Source organism: Epinephelus lanceolatus, chromosome 13, assembly GCF_041903045.1.
Source record: "Epinephelus lanceolatus isolate andai-2023 chromosome 13, ASM4190304v1, whole genome shotgun sequence".
Classification (NCBI taxonomy): Eukaryota; Metazoa; Chordata; class Actinopteri; order Perciformes; family Serranidae; genus Epinephelus; species Epinephelus lanceolatus.
In genome coordinates, this window is record NC_135746.1 from 1389615 (window position 1) to 1415061 (window position 25447).

A 25447-nucleotide genomic window follows, 5' to 3' on the forward strand; every position below is an offset into this window, starting at 1 on the left:
AACGCCAAATCTCAAGAACGCCTCAAGGGAATGTCTTCTAACGTGACACAAACGTCCACTTGGACTGAAGAACAAAGTTTCACAGACATGGATGGAAACTGTAGAGAAACTGGACTGGTGGGCGGAGTCACACAACTGTGATGCAGTTTGTTGGTGTCTTTGTAGTAAAATGTGTCTGTGGAGTTGTTGTGCTGCAGTGTGTGTGTTACTGTGTGTGTGTGTACTGTGTGTACTTTGAGCCTCAGTGTTTCCTGTCGTCCTGCTGATTCATCTGCAGCATCACTACCTCGTCACTGTGGACGCTCAGAGGACAACAGATCTATTGATGCTGTGTGACCACATGGCTGCTGCCGCGCCAGCCGAGCCGTGCCGGGCCGGGTCAGGCTATTCCTGGTGCAGACTGGGCCCAGGCTATTTTTAGACTCCAGACTGCTGGTTTGGGTTTACTGGCGACTGATGCGTCATGAACAACAACATTAAGCAACACTGAGCTGGAGCTGAAATCAGACCACAGGAAACGTTGAATCTGAATACAGGAGTTTGATTTCAGTCTGTTAAAATAAATCCTGCAGATGTGAAGAAGAACTCAGAGCTGCAGCAGAGCCCACCTCTCTGCTGATCGTCTGTACCATCATTATGTTCCACACAATACGTCTGAACATCTGCAGTTAGAGCTGAACAGAAACAACATGACGGGAAACTTGAGTGGAAATAAAAAAACTTGAAATGTAAATGTAAAACAAAAAGAGAAACTCAGACGTACATCAGTGCTGATTATATTTGTGATGAGAAAATATCTGGTAACATCAAGTCGAGCAGCAACAACCAGTCGCTAAATTGATCAACAGGAAATTAATCTGCAACTATTTTGACAATCACTGAATTGTTTCTGAATTTCCAAAACAGGTTTGGAAAAAAGGTGGGTTTATTTTACGCCCTCGGCCTCGTCTTTTGCCCCACCGCCAACCAGGAAGTGACTTCAGGGAACTCACAGACAAACAGAAATTAATTCACATCTCAGAAAAGCAAATAACAAGACAGAACAGTGTAAATTAAATGTGTGTGATTGATCTAGAAAACAGTGTTTTATCAAAGTGCTAATAAATAAATTTAAAGTAAGCAAACTGGTGATTAATGGGAGCGTTCACAGCTGCATAGAAACAGGAATATTAGTTTGCACATACGTCATGTGATCAGCTCAGTGGGAAGGTTGTGTTTTTGGAACAAGGGTAAAAAACAGCTGGTCACACAACTAATAATGATTAATGACTCAGTGACATCACGTGACATCACCACGCGCTGAGTTTCAACCAGGTTTCTTTGGACTTTCTAGTAAAAGTCAAACACGTGTGAAATCTGGAGGGAAGTGTTGCGTGAAGGTTTCTGCTGCTGTGCAGGAAATTTCAGGTGGATTTCTCAGACGTGATCGTAGATTACTCAGATCACAGTCTTCCTCCTGTGAAGTCTCCTCGCTCCCTGAGGCCTCGCTCAGATTCCTCCACAGAGAGGTCGCCATCGCCGAGCGCCACACACCTTATTACATCATTACAGGTTGACAAGCGTGTTTCTTTGTTCAGCCTGAGGGAACTTGTGTCAGTGTTGTCATCTGTGCTCGCTGAGACTCAGAGAGGAAATGTAATGACTTTTATGTGAGCGAGGCCCCAGGTGGCCCCCGTGGCCCCGGGACTCGTCCTTTATTAACTCCCTGGTTCCAGATGAAATTGGATGTCGACCTGTCGGTTTCCTGCTCTGCGCTGCTGCGATTTATTCTGCTTTGACACGACTCTGTGACTGCACATGTTAAAGGAACAGTCTGAAATATCTTCCTCCATCTGGACCCTGTTAGTGGCCCTTCCATTTCTCAGTTGTGTCAGGCAGTTTGTGTTTTAATGATGAGCCTCTACATGTTCCCACAGATCCTTAAAAAGCCTTAAAAGGCCTTGAATAAGTTAATCTAAAAATAAGGCCTGTGTTATATCAAGACGTCTTAAATCAGTCTTGAAAATGCTCAGACATGGAACGATAAATTCTGTGTCTCAGGAGCACATTCGTCAGATGTGGCACGATCGTCCAGTCAGACTCAACGATGAACTGATTAGATGTCCGTGGTCATAGGGTAAAGGTCAAGGTCACTTTGACCTCATTTGTCTCATTGTTAACATGATATCTAGACAACAGCTTGTGGGAATTTCTTTATATGTGGCACAAACATCCACTGGGACTCAATGATTAGAATGGTTGTCGAAGGTCAAAGGACAAGGTCACTGTGACCCAGAGTCCCCACGGTCATGGAAACCTGGAAAAGTCATAGAATTAATAAAAATCATTAAACTTTATCATTTGACTTTTTGAATCTTGTTGATCTGTGTCAGTGTGTGACATCATTTTGTTTAGTATTACGTACGTTTCATCATCATCACGTTCTGTCTCTCTGGACGATGTGGTGCACAAAATACAAACTATGACATATTGCGGCCTCCAGATAAGTTCAACATCAGCAGCCCACAGACGTCATGACGGCAGATCTGATGATCCAGCTGCTTCGGTTGCTTTTAGAGTTAACTGGTTTGCAGGATGTTTGAGTCGCGTGATGACATCATGAGCCGATTGTTTCGACTGTCACGCTCAACAAAAAAAGAAAGCAAACAAAAATCCCCAAATAAACAAACAGGCTTTCTTTACATAAAGTTCAGAGCAGCGGGATATTACATGACTTCATCAGACAGTAAAAACTGAGATGAACCAAACACACGGTGGTTAAAGACTGTAACCCTGTGGTGTCGCTCCACGCTCACCTCAGCACACCTGCCTTTGATTAAAGGTCCCTCAGATGGCGGGTCAGGTGGTGCATCAAAGTGACTCCATGTTTCCATCTCATCACGAACATGTCAGAACATATTGATCTCTTTATAAATGACCTTAGGTGTTGATTTTATTTTTTTTTTTATTTAACCTTTATTTAGCCAGGTTAGTCCCGTTGAGATTAAGAATCTCTTTTTCAAGGGAGACCTGGCCAAGATGGTCAGCAGCAAAAACACAAAGTTGCAGACAGAGACATACAGGGAGAACAAGTACAATTCACAAGCACTAAAATTTGCATAAAGAAAAGATGGATGAGTTCAGTGTCGACAGTTGCAGCTCGAAGTTTCTCCTCCTTCACTGGTGTGACTGTGTGACTGCAGACATCATGGCTGACACCTGCTTACATCATTACACTGCTGTTACACCTCGGTTGCTGCTCTTGAGCAAGGCAGTTAATCCTGGGCCGCTCGGAGCGGCGCCTTTCACAGATTGCACTGACGTTGCATCGTATTGCGTTTTGCTGTTCCTGAGGAGAGGGTGTGCTCTCAGCTGGATAACGATCTGAGCAGGAACAACTGTGGAAGTGTTAAAGCACCTTTTTAAGGTGGTATGAATGTTAATGTGGAGCTTTAATTTGTTTCTGTGAAGATGAAAGGTCTGAGCTGGTTTACCTGCTGCAAACAAAGATACGTGCAACTTGTTTTTATGACTATGATTCTCCTGTCAGACAGAAATGTGTTGAACAGCGAGCAGACAAACCTGATTTTCTCTTCCCAACTGTTCACACACTGCAGCTTTAACCTTTGATGAACCAGGAAACACTGACTGAGCTGATTCTCCTCAGACTGAAGACAAAAAATAATTTCCCCTCATAATGCAAGAAAACCTACGGAGCCCCTTAAAGGTCAAGTCAGGAGATTTTTTTTTTTTGGACTGACTTTTTGCACCCCCCTCGCAATAAATTTTGCGTCCCCTTGCAGTACTTGCCTGTGGAATGAGTAACGTGACCACTAACTTGTCCCCAAACGAACGAAAGTTTCTGTTAGTCAACTCTAAAAGCAACCGAAGCAGCTGGATCATCAGATCTGCCGTCATGGCGTCTGTGGGCCACTGATGTTGAACTTATCTGGAGGCCACAATTTTGCGAGTGAACGCAAAAGTATTGTGAGGGAACACAAAATTTAGTGTGAGGAAACGCAAAATTTAGTGTGAGGGAACGCAAATTCGACTCTTCACAAGTTTGCAAGTTTGGAGACTGTTGATGAAGATGGACGACACAACAGCTCCCGAAACATCTGGATTGCCCCCTGGTGGTTGGCTGCAGGTCATAGGTCAATAACCCCGCCCCCTTCATGTCAGTGGATGGGACGTGAACCAAACTAAACTGAACCAAAGATGGTTCCTGTGTTTTCAGGTAGTTTTTATCACTCTGCTGTTTGTGTTTCTGATCAGTTTGGTTTTAATCAGTTATTTAATGTTATAAAACTAACACTTAACTGTAACTTGTCAGACGGGTGTCTGACAAGTTACAAGCAGTTTCCAGTTTGAGTTTCCAGTTTCCAGGCTTTCATCTCATTTTCCAGCTGCTGAGTGCAGCGACACTGCTCCTTAATCTGCCTCTCTGTGCGTTGGGCCTGGACCTTCATGTGTTCTGCTGTTTGATCAAACTTCACTTTAACTTGTTCACAAACCTTTAACTTCTCCTTTAAGAGCTCCAGTTTCCTCAAGTTCCTTCTTGTGTTGTCGTGCAGCTTCATCGATGGGTCTGAATCTGTGGTTGGTGTGTTTGTCTGAATCTCTGCAGACGAGACACACTGGCTGCTGATGGTCTCTGAAGCTCTCTGATCTCTCTCCTGTAAGAGACTCTCAAACAGGTTCTTCAGAGGTAGTATTTCCTTTGAGTGTCGTCTCTTACACTCTGGACACTCTCGTGCTGGTTTCTGTCTCCACCAGCTCTGCAGACAGAGGCTGTGGCTACATGACAGGATGACAGGATCGTTCTTGAATTGGACGTCTCTTTGACTGGATGGTGAAAACATTCAATCACCGCCAGGTTAGGAAACATTTTAGCATGCTCCTTCCACCACCATCAAACCTCCAAAGGATCCTCCTTGGCTGATCGGAGAGACGCTTAGAGTCAGGAGGTCAGAGGTCAGATGTCCCTGTACGTAAGAACTCACTCAGAACCTTCCCCTGAAAATCCAGCACCAACGTGTGCACCTCACACAGACTCAGGAGAAGTTTTCTGTGGTTATAACTGTCCTGATGTCCTGATGTCCTCTGTGTGTCCTCAGATGGGTTCTCAGTACAGTCAGCAGCAGCAGCAGCAGCAGCAGCAGCAGCAGCAGAGCGTGGGAGGTTACTGTCAGCCGGGTCAGCCGCCGTACTTCAGCCCTCCACAGCAGCAGCCCGCCGCCCCGAGCCAGCCGCCGTACATGCAGCCACGCCCACTGCCTCAACAGGTACGACCACAGATCGACGAAACCTGAACGCTGCATTTTATACCATTCAGAGTGGAGCTGTAGAGGACTGTGTGAGTTAAGAGGACGCTGCAGTGTTGAGGCGAGAAACTATTAAAGTCTGCACTATAAGTTTTTGACGATATGTTGGTTTGAGTTTTGTGATATTTGTTAACAGGAAAAAACACTGAATGAGTTTAGTAATTTGAGATTCAGAGTTCAAATGTTGGTCACACAGGAAAGAGTTGTAGAGACGGTCGTGATGTTACCAGCGAGCGGGGCCCATGTACTGACTGACCTCCTCAGTAGACCAGTCGGGGCCAATCACAGGGGCCTCAGCTCTGTCAGAATTATGATCAAGGAAATCTTTAGACTTCCAGTTTGTGACAGAAGCTCTGCAGTCATGAAGCTGGGAGGTGACTGATCAGGTTTAACTGAGAGGTGGAGCAGCGTGTGGTGATGAGGACCCTGTGAAACGGTAGAAAGCTCCAGAACACAGACTGAATAAACTCTGAGGCAGGTTTGATGAACGTCATCAGTTCCTCTGAGAGTAAAGAAAATGTTCCTCTGAGGGTTTCTGACGTTTGACCTCTGGTCTGTCTCGACGCAGGAGGTGCCTCAGGAGGCATACGGGGGCCGAGGCCAGTCTGCTGCTATGACTCCTGGGAAACCAAACCACGAGGAGATGAGTCTGAGCCAACAGGAGAGGCCGTCCAGCCTGCCGGTACGTCACTACCCTACATCACTTTACGTTCCACTAACACTGTGTTTAGATGCTCAGAGACTCAGTGATGATGTCACTGATGCCCTTATGAGTGACTGTCTCTCACATATCTGCTGTGTTCAAACAAGAACTCTCATTAAATTCAACAAGGTGCCATTTCTTATAAATGCTCCTTAAAAAGACAAACACATCTGTCATGTGCTTTTTTCTTTTCAAATAATCAGTAGTGTCTATAGATAAATTCTGTTTATTGTACATAAAGTTAAAGTTTATGTTCAATAAACAGAATTTTTTATAGATGCCGATCAAATTAGATTTAAGTGAATATTTTTTATTTTCTTTGATATGTTTTGTCAGATACAGATGCAGTGATGATTTCTGGGTAGTATGTATGTTGATATGTTGAGTCTCTGATTGATCATGTGACGAGATGATATGTGCACAGTAGCATGCACTACAGCCTGCTGTGATGACCTCACACCACTAGACACCAGTAAACTTATATGTGATTATTTTTGATTCATTTAAATTTTATTTTACTTATAAAGCTTAATATCACAGTGTTGGTGCAGTGTTCAGGTCAGCTCACACTTAAATCAGATTTTTTTCCAGTAAAAATACTGAAAAGTTTGAGTCTGTAAAAAACTGAACTGCATCATTTTCAGATAAGAAATAATAACAGAGGCCCGAGTACGGAGCTCTGGGGAACACCGGTGTTTTTCTCTGGAGGTTTTTTCTAATCACAGGACGTCTGTTTATGAGATAAAACGTCTCGGAGTGAGTCAGCGAACATGAGGAGAATATTTTCCAGTTAGTTTAACGTCTCCATCACATTCGACTGCGACATTTCACTCATAGAAAAAAAAACATTTGAAACCTGCTTCAACAAAATCACCTTCGTCACTGACTGCTCCTCTCTAACTGCTCCTCTCTTACTGCTCCTCTCTGACTGCTCCTAACTGCTCCTCTCTGACTGCTCCTCTCTAACTGCTCCTCTCTGACTGCTCCTCTCTGACTGCTCCTCTCTAACTGCTCCTCTCTGACTGCTCCTCTCTGACTGCTCCTCTCTGACTGCTCCGAACTGCTCCTCTCTGACTGCTCCTCTCTGACTGCTCCCCCTCTGACTGCTCCTCTCTGACTGCTCCTAACTGCTCCTCTCTAACTGCTCCTCTCTAACTGCTCCTCTCTGACTGCTCCTCTCTGACTGCTCCTAACTGCTCCTCTCTGACTGCTTCTCTCTGACTGCTCCTAACTGCTCCTCTCTAACTGCTCCTCCCTGACTGCTCCTCTCTAACTGCTCCTCTCTGACTGCTCCTCTCTAACTGCTCCTCTCTGACTGCTCCTCCCTGACTGCTCCTCTCTAACTGCTCCTCCCTGACTGCTCCTCTCTAACTGCTCCTCTCTAACTGCTCCTCCCTGACTGCTCCTCTCTAACTGCTCCTCTCTGACTGCTCCTCTCTGACTGCTCCTCTCTGACTGCTCCTCCCTGACTGCTCCTCTCTGACTGCTCCTCTCTGACTGCTCCTCTCTAACTGCTCCTCTCTGACTGCTCCTCTCTAACTGCTCCTCTCTGACTGCTTCTCCCTGACTGCTCCTCTCCGACTGCTCCTCTCCGACTGCTCCTCTCCGACTGCTCCTCTCTGACTGCTCCTCTCTAACTGCTCCTCTCTGACTGCTCCTCTCCAACTGCTCCTCTCCGGCTGCTCCTCTCTAACTGCTCCTCTCTAACTGCTCCTCTCTAACTGCTCCTCTCTAACTGCTCCTCCCTGACTGCTCCTCTCCGACTGCTCCTCTCTGACTGCTCCTCTCTAACCGCTCCTCCCTGACTGCTCCTCCCTGACTTCTCCTCTCTAACTGCTCCTCTCTAACTGCTCCTCTCTGACTGCTCCTCCCTGACTGCTCCTCTCTAACTGCTCCTCTCTGACTGCTCCTCCCTGACTGCTCCTCTCTGACTGCTTCTCCCTGACTGCTCCTCTCCGACTGCTCCTCTCCGACTGCTCCTCTCTGACTGCTCCTCTCTGACTGCTCCTCTCTAACTGCTCCTCTCTGACTGCTCCTCTCCAACTGCTCCTCTCCGGCTGCTCCTCTCTAACTGCTCCTCTCTAACTGCTCCTCTCTAACTGCTCCTCTCTAACTGCTCCTCCCTGACTGCTCCTCTCCGACTGCTCCTCTCTAACTGCTCCTCTCTGACTGCTCCTCTCTAACTGTTCCTCTCTAACTGCTCCTCTCTAACCGCTCCTCCCTGACTGCTCCTCCCTGACTTCTCCTCTCTAACTGCTCCTCTCTAACTGCTCCTCTCTGACTGCTCCTCCCTGACTGCTCCTCCCTGACTGCTCCTCTCTAACTGCTCCTCTCTGACTGCTCCTCCCTGACTGCTCCTCTCTGACTGCTCCTCTCTGACTGCTCCTCTCTAACTGCTCCTCTCTAACCGCTCCTCCCTGACTGCTCCTCTCTAACTGCTCCTCCCTGACTTCTCCTCTCTGACTGCTCCTCCCTGACTGCTCCTCTCTGACTGCTCCTCTCCGACTGCTCCTCTCTAACTGCTCCTCTCTGACTGCTCCTCTCTAACTGCTCCTCTCTAACTGCTCCTCTCTAACCGCTCCTCCCTGACTGCTCCTCCCTGACTTCTCCTCTCTAACTGCTCCTCTCTAACTGCTCCTCTCTGACTGCTCCTCCCTGACTGCTCCTCTCTAACTGCTCCTCTCTAACTGCTCCTCTCTGACTGCTCCTCTCTGACTGCTCCTCTCTAACTGCTCCTCTCTAACCGCTCCTCCCTGACTGCTCCTCTCTAACTGCTCCTCCCTGACTTCTCCTCTCTGACTGCTCCTCCCTGACTGCTCCTCCCTGACTGCTCCTCTCTAACTGCTCCTCTCTAACTGCTCCTCTCTGACTGCTCCTCTCTGACTGCTCCTCTCTAACTGCTCCTCTCTAACCGCTCCTCCCTGACTGCTCCTCTCTAACTGCTCCTCCCTGACTTCTCCTCTCTGACTGCTCCTCCCTGACTGCTCCTCCCTGACTGCTCCTCTCTAACTGCTCCTCTCTAACTGCTCCTCTCTGACTGCTCCTCTCTGACTGCTCCTCTCTAACTGCTCCTCTCTAACCGCTCCTCCCTGACTGCTCCTCTCTAACTGCTCCTCCCTGACTTCTCCTCTCTGACTGCTCCTCCCTGACTGCTCCTCTCCGACTGCTCCTCTCTAACTGTTCCTCTCCGACTGCTCCTCTCCGACTGCTCCTCTCTGACTGCTCCTCTCTCTACACTGTCTGCTGTTTCCTTCTCCTCCGTCATCATCCCTCTCCCTCCGTCTCTTTCTTTCCCTGCTCGGAGCCTCCTTTTGAAGTCAGTGGTGCTGATGCAGTTGCCATGGCGACGGGCGGTGAGGCCTCACAGATGATGCTCAGGTTTTATCCCTCCAGTTTAAACAGAGAAAATTAACTGTTTATTTATTTGACTGACTTTGAGCCTTGGTCAGGTTTGTGACTTCCTGTTTGGAAACACACGAGACAGAAACATATTTATTTACTTTCTAAATATTAAAATCTAAATTTAAACTTCACGTTGTTTCATCAAGACTTTTGAATCCAGTTCAAATTAAAATATATAAAACAAATCTTTACGTCTGAATGACCTGAAATAACCGACGACTGGAACCTCCTAACGACTCGCTTTAATCCTGGTTACACGGGTAAACTAAGAGGAGGTGAAGGCTGAGAGCTGAAGGAGGAGCACCAGAGTGAGGAGGAGAGGAGAGGAGAGGAGAGGAGGAGTGTGTTTTACTGTAAATGAAGAGTTTGTGTGAAACACATTGATTCATGATGTCATCAGGAGCTGCTGAGAGGAGTATGATTGAACTACTGACTGACAGAGAGGAGGAGGGGAGGTGACGAGGAGGAGAGGAGGAGGTGAAGCAGGAGGGGAGGAGGTAAAGCAGGAGGAGAGAAGGAGGGGAGGAGGTAAAGCAGGAGGAGAGGAGGTGAAAGTGGTAAATCAGGAGGAGAGAAAGTGAAGGAAGGGAGGAGGAGAGGAGGTGAAGCAGGAGGAGAGGTGGTGAAAGAGGTAAAGCAGGAGGAGAGGAGGTGAAAGTGGTAAATCAGGAGGAGAGAAGTAGGAGAGGAGGTGAAGGAGGAGGAGAGGAGGTGAAGCAGGAGGAGGTGAAAGAGGTAAATCAGGAGGAGAGAAGGTGAAGCAGGAGGAGAAGGAGGGGAGGAGGTGAAGCAATAGGAGAGGCAGGAGGAGGAGGAGGGGAGGTGAAAGAAGTAAATCAGGAGGAGAGAAGGAGGGGAGGAGAGATAGTGAAGGAAGGGAGGAGGAGAGGAGGTGAAGCAGGAGGAGGAGGTGAAGCAGTAGGAGAGGAGGAGAGGCAGGAGGAGGAGAGGAGGTGAAAGAAGTAAATCAGGAGGAGAGAAGGTGAAGCAGAAGGAGAAGGTCGATAGAGGCTGCAGACAAACACTCTCTGTGGCTCACTCTTTATAATTAGAACACACACCAGGAGTGTGTGTGTGTGTGTGTGTGTGTGTGTGTGTGTGTGAGTGTGTGCGAGACATGCAGTGCAGCAGCTGATTGGCCGGGCTGTTGGCAAGGGGCGGAGGGAGGGAGGGAGGATGGGCTGCTGCGCTGTGATTGGCTGGCTCCAGGCCCAGGGGCAGATGGGAGATTTCAGTGCAGTGCTCCTCTTCTTCTTCTCTTCGTTTGTCTCCACTGGTTTTTCCTCTCCTCTCTTCATCACCTGCTCCTCTTCCTCATGGACCCAGAGAACCTCCCCATGTTGTTCTGTTTCCTCCCTGAAGGAGGAGAAACACACACACACACACACACACTTTATAAAACACATCAGTCTTGTGTGTTTGAGCTGACTAATGCTACTGATGGCGTAACGAGTGGCGCCCCTACGTGAAGATGTTACACCTCTGTTCTAAAGGGCCACGACTCAGTGGGGGGCCTCCAGAACCAGGTGTAGGGCAAAGGGGGCTGGACTGGGACTGGGACTGGGACTGGGACCGGGACCGGGACTGGGCCTCAGTGACCAGTCAGAAAAATAAAACACTGAAGAATGAAAGTAAAATAATTTCAGTTTGTTTGAGTCTAAACAGTATTAATTACTGACTCAGTGAAATAAAGACATGAATAAATTAACAGCAGCGGCCGTGTCTTTGTCTGTGTTCCAGGATTTATCCGGCTCCATCGATGACTTGCCCACCGGCACCGAGGCGGCGGTGAGTTCAGGGGCGTCGGGCTCCAGCAGCGCTCAGGGCGATCAGGGGACTCCAGCACGTTCTCCTTTCTCCCCCCACGTCTCACCTCGACTCCCCCCGCCGGCTCGCACCGGGCCCTCGCCCTCCCCGTCGCCGTCCCCCGCTGGGTCCAGCAGCCAATCACGATCCGGTCCGATGTCCCCTGCCACCAGTGGACCAGGTAGGGTGATGATGTCACTTCCTGTCTCTCAGAGCTCATCAGTGTGTTTTCACGTGTCTTTGTTAAGTCAGTGTTGAGTCTGACATCATGCTGACTGGTTGTCATGGAGACCAGCACATACAGGAAGGTGTTAACACCGTGTCTCTGTGCGCCCCCTCAGGCCCTCAGTTGACCCCTCAGGTCTCTGGTCCTGGATCAGACGGCGGCCCTCAGTCGGCCCCGCCTCAGGACAGAGGTACGCCTCGCTTTTCATTCATCCTCCATCTTCTCTCTTCAAACATCTGACCGCCGTCTGTCTCCGCAGGTTTCCCTCCCTCCATGCAGCGTAGCACCCCGGGGCCTCAGTTTGGCCCTCAGCAGTCAGCACCGCCCATGTCCCCTCACCCAGCGCCGGGGGGCACCATGCACCACGGCTCCTACCAGCAGGGGGCGTCATACGGCCAGTACGGACCTCCAGGTAAAACACCGTGACCCAGGTGGAAGGAAACACCTTGATTCACAGTAATGACCTTTAACACAGACGTTTCCTCCTCGTCCTCTGCAGGTAACTTCCCCCGGCCCCCCCACTACGGCGGGGCCCCCAGTGCCAACTACAGCGGCCCTGGCCCGGGTCCTGGTTTAGCCAACAGTCTGGGGTTAAACGCCAGCAGTCCCATGCACGGTCAGGGCCCATCCACCCCGGCAGGTCGCGGCCCTGGGCCTGGCGCCGGGGGCCGGCCTTACCCCGCTGGAGGGAGTGCCATGGCTCCCACCTCCCCTGGCATGCCACAGCCCGCCGGGCAGGGCATGGGGCCCCCGGGGCCCAACACCAGCCGCAAACTGCCTGAGGTCGGCCCAAATTCTGGGCCGAGTGCCAACTCCTCGTCATCCTCGACCTCCGCCAGCGTCGCCGCTGCTGTCGCCCAGAGCAGGTGAGTCTGCACAGAGCCGGGGGGGGGGGGGGGGGGGGTTAAAGGTCAAGTCTGGAAGAATCTGTCAAACCAGAACAGTTATTATTTTATCAAAAGGCGTCGAGCTGTTTCAAGCAGAATGAACCAAATCTGCAGAGAGTCAACGGTTTTCACCAAATCTACATTTCTGTTGCTTCTCCTCCTCTTCCTCCTCCTTCCTCCTCCTCCCCCTCCCCCCCCCCCCCTCCTCCTCCTCCTCCTCCTCCTCCTCCAGGCCTCCCTTTGCTCGTTCCCCAGCCTACCACAACCAGTCCTGGCCCGGCGGTCGACCTGCCCTCTCTCCCACCCTTCATCCCTCTCATCCTCCTCACCCTCCTCACCCTCCTCACCCTCCTCACCACTCCCAGCAGGGGACCACTGCTCAGCCTCAGCCCTCCGTGCAGACCCCCCCTGAGCATTATGGGTAGGTTTAGTGCCGGAGCCTGACGGGCGCACAGACATGATGTTCTGACCTCTGCTGTGATGTCACAGTTTAACCACCTGTTGAAACACGTTTGTTGTATTCTCGTTATAAAAAGATGAGGGATGAGTTTCTGTCAGGCTCAGAGATATTATGGGATGTTTTACTAACCAGACCACTTCCTGTCCTCTGATGGGTTCTGCATGGCTTCAGACGGGCTGCTGCTGCTGACGATGATGATGATGATGATGATGATGTGGTGTCTTCATCAGGAACTAACTTTGTTTTTTTATCAACAATCCTTAAAGAGAACAGACACACAGACATACAGACAGACACACACACAGACACACACACAGACACACAGACACACACACACAGACAGACAGACAGACACACACACAGACACACAGACACACAGACAGACAGACACACACAGACACACAGACAGACACACACACAGACACACAGACACACACACAGACACACAGACACACACACACAGACAGACAGACAGACACACACACAGACACACAGACAGACAGACACACAGACACACAGACAGACAGACACACACAGACACACAGACAGACACACACACAGACACAGACAGACACACAGACACACAGACAGACAGACACACAGACAGACACACACACAGACACACATACAGACACACAGACAGACAGACACACAGACAGACACACAGACAGACACACACACAGACACACATACAGACACACAGACAGACAGACACACAGACAGACAGACACACAGACAGACACACACACAGACACACATACAGACACACAGACAGACAGACACACAGACAGACACACAGACAGACAGACACACAGACAGACACACAGACAGACACACAGACAGACACACACAGACAGACAGACACACAGACAGACACACACACAGACACACACACAGACACACAGACAGACAGACACACACACAGACAGACACACAGACAGACACACACACAGACACACACACAGACACACAGACAGACAGACACACACACAGACAGACACACAGACACACACACACACACACACACACACACAGACAGACACACACACAGACACACAGACAGACACACAGACAGACAGACACACACACAGACAGACACACAGACAGACACAGACACACAGACAGACAGACAGACACACAGACACACAGACAGACAGACACACAGACAGACACACACACAGACAGACACACACACAGACACACATACAGACACACAGACACACAGACAGACACACACACAGACACACATACAGACACACAGACAGACACACACACAGACAGACACACAGACAGACACACACACACAGACACACAGACACACAGACAGACACACACACAGACACACACACAGACACACAGACAGACAGACAGACACACAGACAGACACACACACAGACACACATACAGACACACAGACAGACAGACACACAGACAGACACACACAGACAGACAGACACACACACAGACAGACACACACACAGACAGACACACACACAGACAGACACACACACAGACACACACACAGACACACAGACAGACACACAGACAGACAGACACACAGACACACACACACACACACACACACAGACAGACACACACACAGACACACAGACAGACACACAGACAGACAGACACACACACAGACAGACACACAGACAGACACACAGACAGACACACACACACAGACACACAGACAGACACACAGACACACAGACAGACACACAGACACACAGACACACACACAGACACACAGACAGACACACAGACACACAGACAGACACACACACAGACAGACACACAGACACACAGACACACAGACAGACAGACACACAGACACACAGACACACAGACAGACAGACAGACAGACACACAGACAGACACACACACACACAGACACACAGACAGACACACACACAGACACACAGACAGACACACACACAGACAGACACACACACAGACACACAGACAGACAGACACACAGACAGACAGACACACAGACAGACACACAGACAGACACACAGACAGACAGACACACAGACAGAGAGACACACACACAGACAGACAGACAGACAGACACACAGACACACAGACAGACACACAGACACACAGACAGACACACAGACAGACACACAGACAGACAGACACACACACAGACACACACACACACACACAGACAGACACTTTATTAATCCTGAGGGATGTTAGAGGTCTAAACTGAGACAAAGAGATCGTCTTCACTTCTTTGTCACAAACTGCACGAGTCCTGGAGACACTGTGCTCCTCCTCCTCTTCCTCCTTACCCTCCTCTTCTTGTCACCTATTGCACGACAGCTCTGCTTCACCTCTTATATCACATCCCATAATGACAATAATCATTAAACCCTTCTTCTTCTGTGGTGTCCAGGCAGGGTAGCTACCTGGGCATGGCACCGATGGGAGGGATGGGCTCTGGAGGCCCTGGAGGCCCTGGAGGTCCTGGAGGTCCCTACAGCCAGCAGGCAGGCAGCAACTCTGGTAGGATGACGCCGCAGGGACCACCCTACAGCGCCCCGCCCTCAGGTACGACCACAGAGCCACAGAGCGCCGTCACAAATCAGTCTGACGGAGGTTTGTCAGTGACCTCATGCTTCGTCCCCCAGGGCCCATGATGATGCCAGCAGACGGGATGGGAGCTCATCCAGACGCCAAGCAGCGGCTAGAGCTCAGTAAAGAGGGCGTCTGTCCCGCCACCGCCGAACCCCCGAAACCCAAGGTACGTCGTGTGGACCAATCACAGCTCGTTCTGTCAGTCAGCTCTAACAGACGCATGTCATGCAGACTAACGTCACCGCTGAACAGAAGCTTCAGAGTTTGACATCACGTACAAAGATGGAGAACAGAGAGTTGAAACCCTCCGAGACATTTTAGGTCCTTAAAAATCTTCAGTTAAGGAGCGGCTGATTGATGAGGTGTGGGTGAGGAGTGATCTCCAGCACACCTCGCTCACCTTCAGGACATTAAACCTGAATAAGTTGGCAGCTGGCCAGAGGGAGATCGACAGAACGTTATCAGTCAGAGCTGCAACGATCGGACAAAGTTGCATGGTCGTGCAGCATTTCCAAGGATTGGTTAAATTCAGGATAAATGTTGCAACGTTGACATCGAGAGATCAAAATATCTCACAACTGTTGAAGCTGAGTGATCGTTGTTGTTGACGGCGGCTTGGAGCAGGTCGTGGGCGCTGTGTTTGCTTCGGTGTCACTCGTTTAGTTACTGGTGTTGTTCTGTTCAAACTACGAGCCTGTCGTCCTCTGTGTCTGCTCCTGCAACCTGATTGGCTGTTCATCCTCCTCTCCTGTTAAGAGGCAGGTGGTAACATGTGTTTAAGGTGCATCAGCGCCCCTCCCCCGCCACGTGTGGTTTAACATTTGTGGAACGTTTGTTTTATTCTATAGAGGAAAATGATATGAAGATTACTATGTTTAATCGCCCAGCGCTGCTCCTCCGACTGTTTCCTCCAGCAGACAGGAAGTCGTCTCAGACGTCAGGAAACAGCATCTGTCGCACTGTGAGGCAGAAACTGTAACTCTGATTGACGTCAGCCTTTCGGGTGCAGTGTGTTTGTTCCAGCCGGGAGGTGTTTGACAGTATTGATGAGTTAGTCTTCAGCAGCTCGCCGTCGTTATCTCGTCTGGCTGGTTTGGAAAGTGTTACAGAAAACCCCAAAATAACCCGCTCCTGCCAACAGAGCCTCTTTAGACTCCTCTTCTTCTCTTGCTTGTTTAATGTTGTTTTGTGTGAGTTCAACTCGGCAGCTGGAGAGGTTTGAACGCTCCGACTTCTCCTTCCTCACCGCTCCTCGTTATCGTATAGTGAGGAGTCGGCCTTGATCTGAGATCTGTGTCGGGGTTACTGGAGACGATTCGTCTTTGCCTTTGACTGGAGTTCTCTGGCTGCTTTGTGTCTGCAGTTTGTCGAGGAGTTTCTCCTCACTGCGTCGCTGCTAATTTTTCCTCCTCCGTGTTTTGTGCTGCAGCAGTTTGCTCTCAGTTTGACGCTCTGAAGCTTTGGTGTGTTTTTGTGTTATTTCATGTCAGCTGTCAGAGAGACATCGGAGCAGATGTGAGACAACAGCAAGGAAACTTTAAAGTCAGTTGGTTGTTAAAATTCTTCCAGATTACTGGATTGTTTTTGGAGAATAACTCAGAGGAACCTGGCAGGCAGAGAAATCTGACTTGTGTCCCTGATATTTGGTTGGATTTGGTTTTATTCAGGTTTCTCCTCTCCTCCCTGTCAGAGAGTTTCTCCTGATCAGAGTGGGAGCTCAGAGGACAGACCCAGTTGTACAGACTCCTGTGAGCTGTGACTCTGAGCTGATGGAGAACATGAGATTTGGTTTAAAGCAGCTTGACGTGAAATGATTTTGTCCCACATGCTGATCCTCTTGTTTCCTCGTTATAGAAAGACTTTAATGAGCTTTAAGGAGAATCTGCACCTGTTTTATTGGAGCATGAATCGTTCCTGGAAATCAAACTGTAACCTGTTAATAAATGTTCAGTCTGAAGATGTTATGAATCAGATATTTAGAACTGGACTTGAGCAGAAAAGACAGCTGATGACTTGTTATCGTTACAGAGGTGTCTGATCGCTGCTGGACAAAATAATAATCCAGAAACAATGGTGATAAACTGTATTATTTTCATTTTGAGACCATGTCACGTCACTAAAAAGCGTAATGATGTGAGTACACCCTTAAAGAGCGATGAACTATTAATTCATACGAAAATTCAGGCATTGAAATCTAAAAAAATCAAGATAATCTAAATGAATAACACATAAACAACCAAACTGTGTCTTAGTGTTGGTTTCTCTCTGTTGATGCAGCTCAGGCGCCTGAATCTGACAGTGTTCAGGAAAACGCTGCCGTTTGATCTGATGTCATGTTAGCTAAAATATTAGTGACATAAAGGCAATGGACAACAGAGAGCTGCAGGGATGATGTTAATTTGTAGTCTGACCCTGATGTTAGCGTCGCCCTGGTTCCCTCATCAAAAAGCCAGCGAAATTTTTGACGATTTAAGATGTTTAAAACTTGTTAAAAACACTTTGACTTTGAGACGAGGGAACATTAAGTGCTAACATGCTAACTGATTTACAGGTTTTAGGACTCATTCCTGGAGCGCTCCATATCGTACGACATATGGAAGTGACCTTGATAATATTTGCTGGCCTCATTAAGTCATGAATGTACTTATTATTATTAATGTAATTATTGTGACAGGTCCAGCTCGTGGTTACTTCCTGTCTGTATTAACCCGACTGTCCATCAGCTGCTAAATGCTAACGCTAACATCTGTGCATGAAAACAAAGCTTTAGAAGAAGAAAGATTTTTCTCTCTGTTATGTATTTATTTTAAAGAGTTGTGCTTCCTGACGTCCCCTCACCACATGGCTGTGTGTGTGTGTGTGTGTGTGTTTTGTGTCTCAGTGTGTGTCCCAGCCCCCCACCCCGTCCCCCATGTCCCCCAGCTCAGCTAGTCTGTCCTCCTGTCACGGGGAGGACAGTGATAGCATTAGCAGCCCCGCCTGGTCCAAGACATCAACCAGCCCCGTAAGTGTCGCAGACTTCTCTGTGTTTTTATTTCTGAGGGCTCTACGGCGAGAAACCGTCAAGTCATTTTGACTTCCTCCCCCGTAGAGCCCCACTTCCTGCTGCTGATGAACCTCGTATCTCCAGATTCTGTCACAGAATCGTTTTTTATTTTCGTCTCCTGAATCCACTGTTATAAATAAAACCAAGGAGTTAATGTTGAAATCAACACGTTAAAGTGTGACTTTTTGGAGATACGAGGTTTTCATTGGACAGAGCAGAGTTGTGTTTTCATCTGATGGTCAAAAGCTGCTTTTCTTATTGTGATTGTTTTTACATGGTGATGTGATTTTCTACATGTTTACTGAAACTTTCTCATTAAAAACACCAAAAACTCTTAAATTTAAAAACCTCTCAGATAAAAAGCGTCGCCAATGTTTAGATCAGAGTCATCAGCGTTGTGAAAGGTTATCAGAACTCTGTCATAAAAGACTTTAATATTCTGCTTTCAGTAACATCTTAAAGTGAAGTCTTCAGCAAATTTAACTTACTGTAATAACCAAATCCACAATCTGACACCGTCAGTGTGTCTCAGATCTCAGACTCCTGAACTTAACACTTCATATTCGGCATGCTCTAAGTGTGTTCACACTGCATAGTACGGGAAAACGCAGTGTACCACTGGTGCACTCAAAACAGTCCAAATGTTGAGTGTGGAATGACGGACACTTCTCGCCCTCAAGGGTCACCATCTTTGTCACATAGCTGAAACTACGTGACAAAATTCTCAATTTCTGACATGGCGGCTGGAGTCAACATAGTTCCACATGTTTCAGCATTAAGGGCCCGTCCCAATTACCCCCCTTAGCCCTACCCCTACATTTGCGCGTTCCCATGAAGGGTAGTGGTGTCCCAATTCCTTTTTGCATGTAGGGGTAGGGGGCATAACGAGGGGTAGTGGGTATGAAACTAGCCCTTCGGAGCGAGGGATTTCAGATGCTGACTTGCCAGCGAGGGGAAGACGTCGCCATGGCTACCACCGAGCAAGAGACGGGGAAAAAGTTCATACATAGCTAACGTTACCGTTGTCAGGTTGCTTGTTAGCTAGCTAGCTAGCTCGCACTATCTGGCATCTGTCATCTGTCCTGTTCTGCAAATTTCTCGGACTTTTCACATTATGATAACACGCCAGCTAGTATAACTATGCTGCCTCGTAATGTTAGCTGGTTAGCTAGCTAGCAGAAGTCCCCTGTCGTCTGTCGTTCATCAAACGAAGCATGATGAATGCAGCAAATGCGATCGGTAGGATGATTTGGTACCACCAACAGTAATATGAGTGCTAACATTAGCACTCACTAGTTAGCAAACTTGCTCCTAGATACGGTGGCACATTTTAATCAGCACTGACGTGGCATAAGTTTGGTTCATGTGTGGGCGGTCAAATGTTGGTGATAATGTTCCACCGTCTGTTGGCAATTTGCCGTTTGAAAAGACGAAAAGGAAGAGGCGGTTTTAAAAAAAAAAGCTGTCATCACGTCCAGTTACTGCAAAACGAGAGTGTGTGATTTGAGACACTGCCCTGTGGAAATGAGTGCACCACACAGGAAGTACGTAGTGAACTAACAGAAGGATGAGATTTGAGACTCATATCAGGTCTGATATCACGATGTCGATATGTGTTAACATGTTGCCCAGCCCTGGTGTTGGCCATGTGTCATGCTCTCTAGAGTCAAAGACAAAATGCATGGTCATGGGAACATCCAGGAAGACGCTGACAGCTGAAACAGCTGATCAGTTGGGAGTTAAATCTTTGCTACATCAGAACTTATAAGACAAAGGATGTTTCCACATCTCATTTATCGCATCTTTTTTATTAAACAAACTTATAACCTGAAAATAAAAACTTGAGTCACGGTTTAAATCAGATTCTGATGTGTATCTGCTGGTTTGGTCCGTGTTGGCTGATCCGTGGTCATATTGTGTGGTCTGTCTCTGCTCTGATCTGTAACCGGGGAGCTGACGATGGTCTCTGTGTCTCGGTCTCTGCAGAAGCCCAGCGTGGCCACCATGACCAACGAGAAGATCACCCGGCTGTACGAGATGGGCTCTGAGCCGGAGAGGAGGCTGTGGGTGGACCGCTACCTGACCTTCATGGACGAGAGGGGGACGCCCGTCCCAAACCTGCCCGCCGTCGGGAAGAAACCTCTGGACCTCTGCAGACTGTACATGGCGGTCAGAGAGATCGGAGGACTGGCCATGGTGAGACAACAACTCCTCTGGCTTTAACTCCTCACCTGCTCCAGTGTTTGTCTGAGAAACGCGTTTACTCTCCTCCTCCTCTTCCTCCGCCTCCTCCTCCTCCTCCTCCTCCACAGGTGAACAAGAACAAGAAGTGGAGGGAGTTGTCGTCCCTGTTGAACGTGGGGACGTCCAGCAGCTCGGCCAGCTCTCTGAAGAAGCAGTACATCCAGTACCTGTTTGCCTACGAGTGTAAGGTGGAGCGTGGGGAGGAGCCTCCACCTGAGGCCCTGGGCCCCACTGGAGACACCAAGAAACCTCTGTCCCTCCAGGCCAAGATCCAGCCCCCGTCCCCAGGTGAGCACTCACCTGTTCTCCTCCACACCTTCACCACCAGTGATGAACAACCCCGTCACCTGTGAGGTTTGAATCAGAGTTCTTCCTCGTGTGTACAGGTAGAAACATCAAGACAGGTGTCAGTGCTGTCCCCACAGGTACAGTGACAAGTGTCTGACAGTGCTGTCCCCATAGGTACAGTGACAAGTGTCTGACAGTGCTGTCCCTATAGGTACAGTGACAAGTGTCTGACAGTGCTGTCCCCATAGGTACAGTGACAAGTGTCTGACAGTGCTGTCCCCATAGGTACAGTGACAAGTGTCTGACAGTGCTGTCCCCATAGGTACAGTGACAGGTGTCTACAGTGCTGTCCCCATAGGTACAGTGACAGGTGTCTGACAGTGCTGTCCCCATAGGTACAGTGACAGGTGTCTGACAGTGCTGTCCCCATAGGTACAGTGACAGGTGTCTGACAGTGCTGTCCCCATAGGTACAGTGACAAGTGTCTGACAGTGCTGTCCCCATAGGTACAGTGACAGGTGTCTACAGTGCTGTCCCCATAGGTACAGTGACAGGTGTCTGACAGTGCTGTCCCCATAGGTACAGTGACAGGTGTCTACAGTGCTGTCCCCATAGGTACAGTGACAGGTGTCTACAGTGCTGTCCCCATAGGTACAGTGACAAGTGTCTGACAGTGCTGTCCCCATAGGTACAGTGACAGGTGTCTGACAGTGCTGTCCCCATAGGTACAGTGACAGGTGTCTACAGTGCTGTCCCCATAGGTACAGTGACAGGTGTCTGACAGTGCTGTCCCCATAGGTACAGTGACAGGTGTCTGACAGTGCTGTCCCCATAGGTACAGTGACAAGTGTCTGACAGTGCTGTCCCCACAGGTACAGTGACAGGTGTCTGACAGTGCTGTCCCCATAGGTACAGTGACAGGTGTCTGACAGTGCTGTCCCCATAGGTACAGTGACAGGTGTCTGACAGTGCTGTCCCCATAGGTACAGTGACAGGTGTCTGACAGTGCTGTCCCCATAGGTACAGTGACAAGTGTCTGACAGTGCTGTCCCCATAGGTACAGTGACAGGTGTCTACAGTGCTGTCCCCATAGGTACAGTGACAGGTGTCTGACAGTGCTGTCCCCATAGGTACAGTGACAGGTGTCTGACAGTGCTGTCCCCATAGGTACAGTGACAGGTGTCTACAGTGCTGTCCCCATAGGTACAGTGACAGGTGTCTACAGTGCTGTCCCCATAGGTACAGTGACAGGTGTCTGACAGTGCTGTCCCCATAGGTACAGTGACAAGTGTCTGACAGTGCTGTCCCCATAGGTACAGTGACAAGTGTCTGACAGTGCTGTCCCCATAGGTACAGTGACAGGTGTCTGACAGTGCTGTCCCCATAGGTACAGTGACAGGTGTCTGACAGTGCTGTCCCCATAGGTACAGTGACAGGTGTCTACAGTGCTGTCCCCATAGGTACAGTGACAAGTGTCTGACAGTGCTGTCCCCATAGGTACAGTGACAGGTGTCTACAGTGCTGTCCCCATAGGTACAGTGACAGGTGTCTGACAGTGCTGTCCCCATAGGTACAGTGACAAGTGTCTGACAGTGCTGTCCCCACAGGTACAGTGACAAGTGTCTGACAGTGCTGTCCCCATAGGTACAGTGACAGGTGTCTGACAGTGCTGTCCCCACAGGTACTAAAAACGAGAAGTGTGTAAAGATGGACCCATAACTACTAAAAATTGAAATGTGTGAGTGGGGACCCCAGAAGGGATTAAAACAATCATCTGGTGTCATTTTTTAAAAATAATTTAAGTTATTGATTTAAACTTTGTCGTAAATGCGTTTTGTTCCACCGAAGTGACTTTGTCTAAACGTTGGCTCTCACATGTCACCAGAACATAAGTGGTCCCCACAGGTGACGAGTGTGTCTGACTGAATGTGACTGAAGATTAACATGAACCTCGTTACACAGTTCTGGTAATTTAACGAGTCGTCTGAATGAACACTTGAGTCATGTGACTTGGGTAATTTACATAAAAGTCACAGCGGCAGTTTGAGCAGGTCGGACCTGGAGCGTCTCTGTAACATTACTGAGACGTCTTTGTAATGTTTCTGTAACATTATGGCGACTCGAGTCTGAACCGAGTGACTTCACATTAACATATGAACAAGTATTAACGAGGAGGAGAAGGACGGTCATTCGTCTTTAAGTCTGCAACTGAAATTAAGTTTTAAAATCCAGCAGTGATGCAGCCTGTGAGAAAACTCGGTATCATTACGCTCAAACTCCATGCTGTTTTCTGGCAGTGACATCACTTCCTGTGACAAACCTCGTTCAGTGTTGTGACTCTGTCACAACACTGAACAACGGAGCCACGAATGTTCCAGATTCACACACACACACACACACACACACACAGATTATGTAACAGAGGAGCAGAGTGAGTCGTCAGGCGGAGGAGGAGAGTGTGACTGTAAACACCAGTGACCTCAATCTGACCTAGTTTCCCACGATACCTCTGTTTCTCCTCAGAGCTGATTAAACCTGTGTGAAATAAGTTCATGAAATTTAACCCTGTAAAGTCACAGTGACGACGTATTTGGTCAAAACTGAGTTCAGAACAGAATTTTAATTTTGACACCTTCACGTATAAAAATAATTATACCATAGAAAAGATAAAATGAATGATCTGGAAAATTCAGTTGTTGCAGCACAAAGGCAGAAATAAAAACAGATGAACAGAGAGTTAAAGAAATAAGTCAGAGGTATCCACAGCTAAAAGACGAGTAGAATAAGGAACTGTAGCGGAGCATGTGGAGACTAAAGCTAATAATCTGATTTAAATCACATTTGTTAGGTATGCGTGTGATTCAACATTAATCAGTCGAAAAGAAGAAAGAAAAAAAGAAAAATGAAAAAGGAACATTTTTTGTGGATGCATAAAAAAAAAGATTAAGATTGTAAAACGTTCGTTTCAGTTTTGTTTTTTTTTCCTCAGCTTTCGTCTCTACTTTAATAACCCGACAGTCATGATCTCTGCGGGTCGCTAAGAAGCTGTTAGTCCCACAAAAATGGGCCCCACAAGTACTGACAAACACAGTCTGGTTTCTCCTGTTTGTTCAGGCCCGTCTGAATAACTGCACCGTGACGTCACATGATGACACGTAACCATCGATCTCAGCAGGTTTTCTGTTTGCTCTGTATCTCTGCAGCGAACTCGGGCTCCCTGCAGGGCCCCAACACCCCTCAGTCCAGCAGCAGCTCCCTGACCGAGGCCCCTGGAGACCTGAAGCCCCCGACCCCAGCCTCCACCCCGCACAGCCAGATGGGCCCCCACCCTGGAAACAGGTAGGGGCGGGGCTTAAAGCCTGAATTCAGTCAGGAGGTACTCACCAGCTCAGCAGCACAGATCACAAACTATTCAAATGTTCTATCAGCTTCTGTTGTCATTAAAATGCAGCTCAGAGTTTACCATTTGATGTTTGTTGGTTAAAACAGAATCTACAGGTTAATGTCAGATATGTCTTTTGTAAGAAAGTCACACGGACGCAGCCTTAATCTGGTGTGACAGAGAGCTGATGTCATCAACATAACATGTCACACTTGTGGGTAACTGCCGCTAACAGAGCAGGTATAGAGTCAACAGCAGAGGACCCATGATCGAACCCTGTGGTACACCTCACCTAAAAGTAATACATGAGACACAACACCTGCAGGGACAAAACAAGCATCATTTTTAAGGTAACAATATTTTGGACTAGAGATGTCCGTCAATATGTTGAGGGAATTTCTTATAATTTGTCAAGAACCCTCTTTCACATTGCCTCTTTATGGCGGGAATTTCATGCCGTCATGCCACCTTGACGTTTTTTATAAAAGGTTTGATCACAGATTGGGGGGACAAAGTTGTCTTGTGCTTAAGGCAACATCAGAGGAAGTAACAGCGCTGAAACGAGGGACAGCCAGCAGGATGAGACCATGGATGGGACAGGTGTGACATTTTCATGTATTATGTGTGCGACCCACCGTGGGAGATATTTTTTATATCTCCAGCTGTTAGCAGTTAGTGGCTAACTCAAAGAAGAAGAACAGCAGCTGTTAGCAGTTAGCAGCTAACTCAGACAGTGAGGTCCAGGAGCTTCTTACCCTCCAAGCAGAGGACGAGATCAGCCGCCATATAACAGGGACACTAAATGATTGCTATTGACATGTGATGTCATTGTTATTGTTTATAAAGAGCTGCTGACATTTATGTTATATGTCACACTAGAGGCCAACGCTGTTGCGTTACATGTCACGCCTCTTTTGATTCTGTGATGTCATCATGCTGTCTGACATCACACACTGGAGCCACATGATGATGCTGTTGTTTGGTTCTGTGTAAACATGTAAAGGAGGTGCAAAGACAGGACGTCGTGGTGGCTCTGCGGCGCCATCTGTGTGTAAAAAGCACAAGGTGTTAACTCATGTTTCTGTGATGTCAGTTTTAGTTTCAGACTCCAGAG

General features: G+C 48.4%; 1 protein-coding gene across 5 annotated transcripts in view; it reads left to right on the forward strand.

Annotated features, from left to right (window-relative positions):
• Nucleotides 1-25447, forward strand: part of arid1b (AT-rich interactive domain 1B) — a 46578-nt gene that overhangs the window by 14390 nt on the left and 6741 nt on the right. The window contains exons 3-15 of one of the 5 annotated variants that reach the window (XM_033648383.2): nucleotides 5097-5264; nucleotides 5872-5985; nucleotides 11149-11395; nucleotides 11556-11630; nucleotides 11700-11852; nucleotides 11940-12306; nucleotides 12560-12748; nucleotides 15192-15346; nucleotides 15427-15539; nucleotides 18255-18377; nucleotides 20406-20615; nucleotides 20732-20951; nucleotides 24155-24290. In XM_033648383.2, coding sequence (XP_033504274.2) covers nucleotides 5097-5264; nucleotides 5872-5985; nucleotides 11149-11395; nucleotides 11556-11630; nucleotides 11700-11852; nucleotides 11940-12306; nucleotides 12560-12748; nucleotides 15192-15346; nucleotides 15427-15539; nucleotides 18255-18377; nucleotides 20406-20615; nucleotides 20732-20951; nucleotides 24155-24290 — 2270 coding nt within the window. The remainder of the gene's footprint in view (nucleotides 1-5096; nucleotides 5265-5871; nucleotides 5986-11148; nucleotides 11396-11555; nucleotides 11631-11699; nucleotides 11853-11939; nucleotides 12307-12559; nucleotides 12749-15191; nucleotides 15347-15426; nucleotides 15540-18254; nucleotides 18378-20405; nucleotides 20616-20731; nucleotides 20952-24154; nucleotides 24291-25447) is intronic. The other 4 variants (XM_033648386.2, XM_033648384.2, XM_033648385.2 and 1 more) reach the window with 4 other exon arrangements.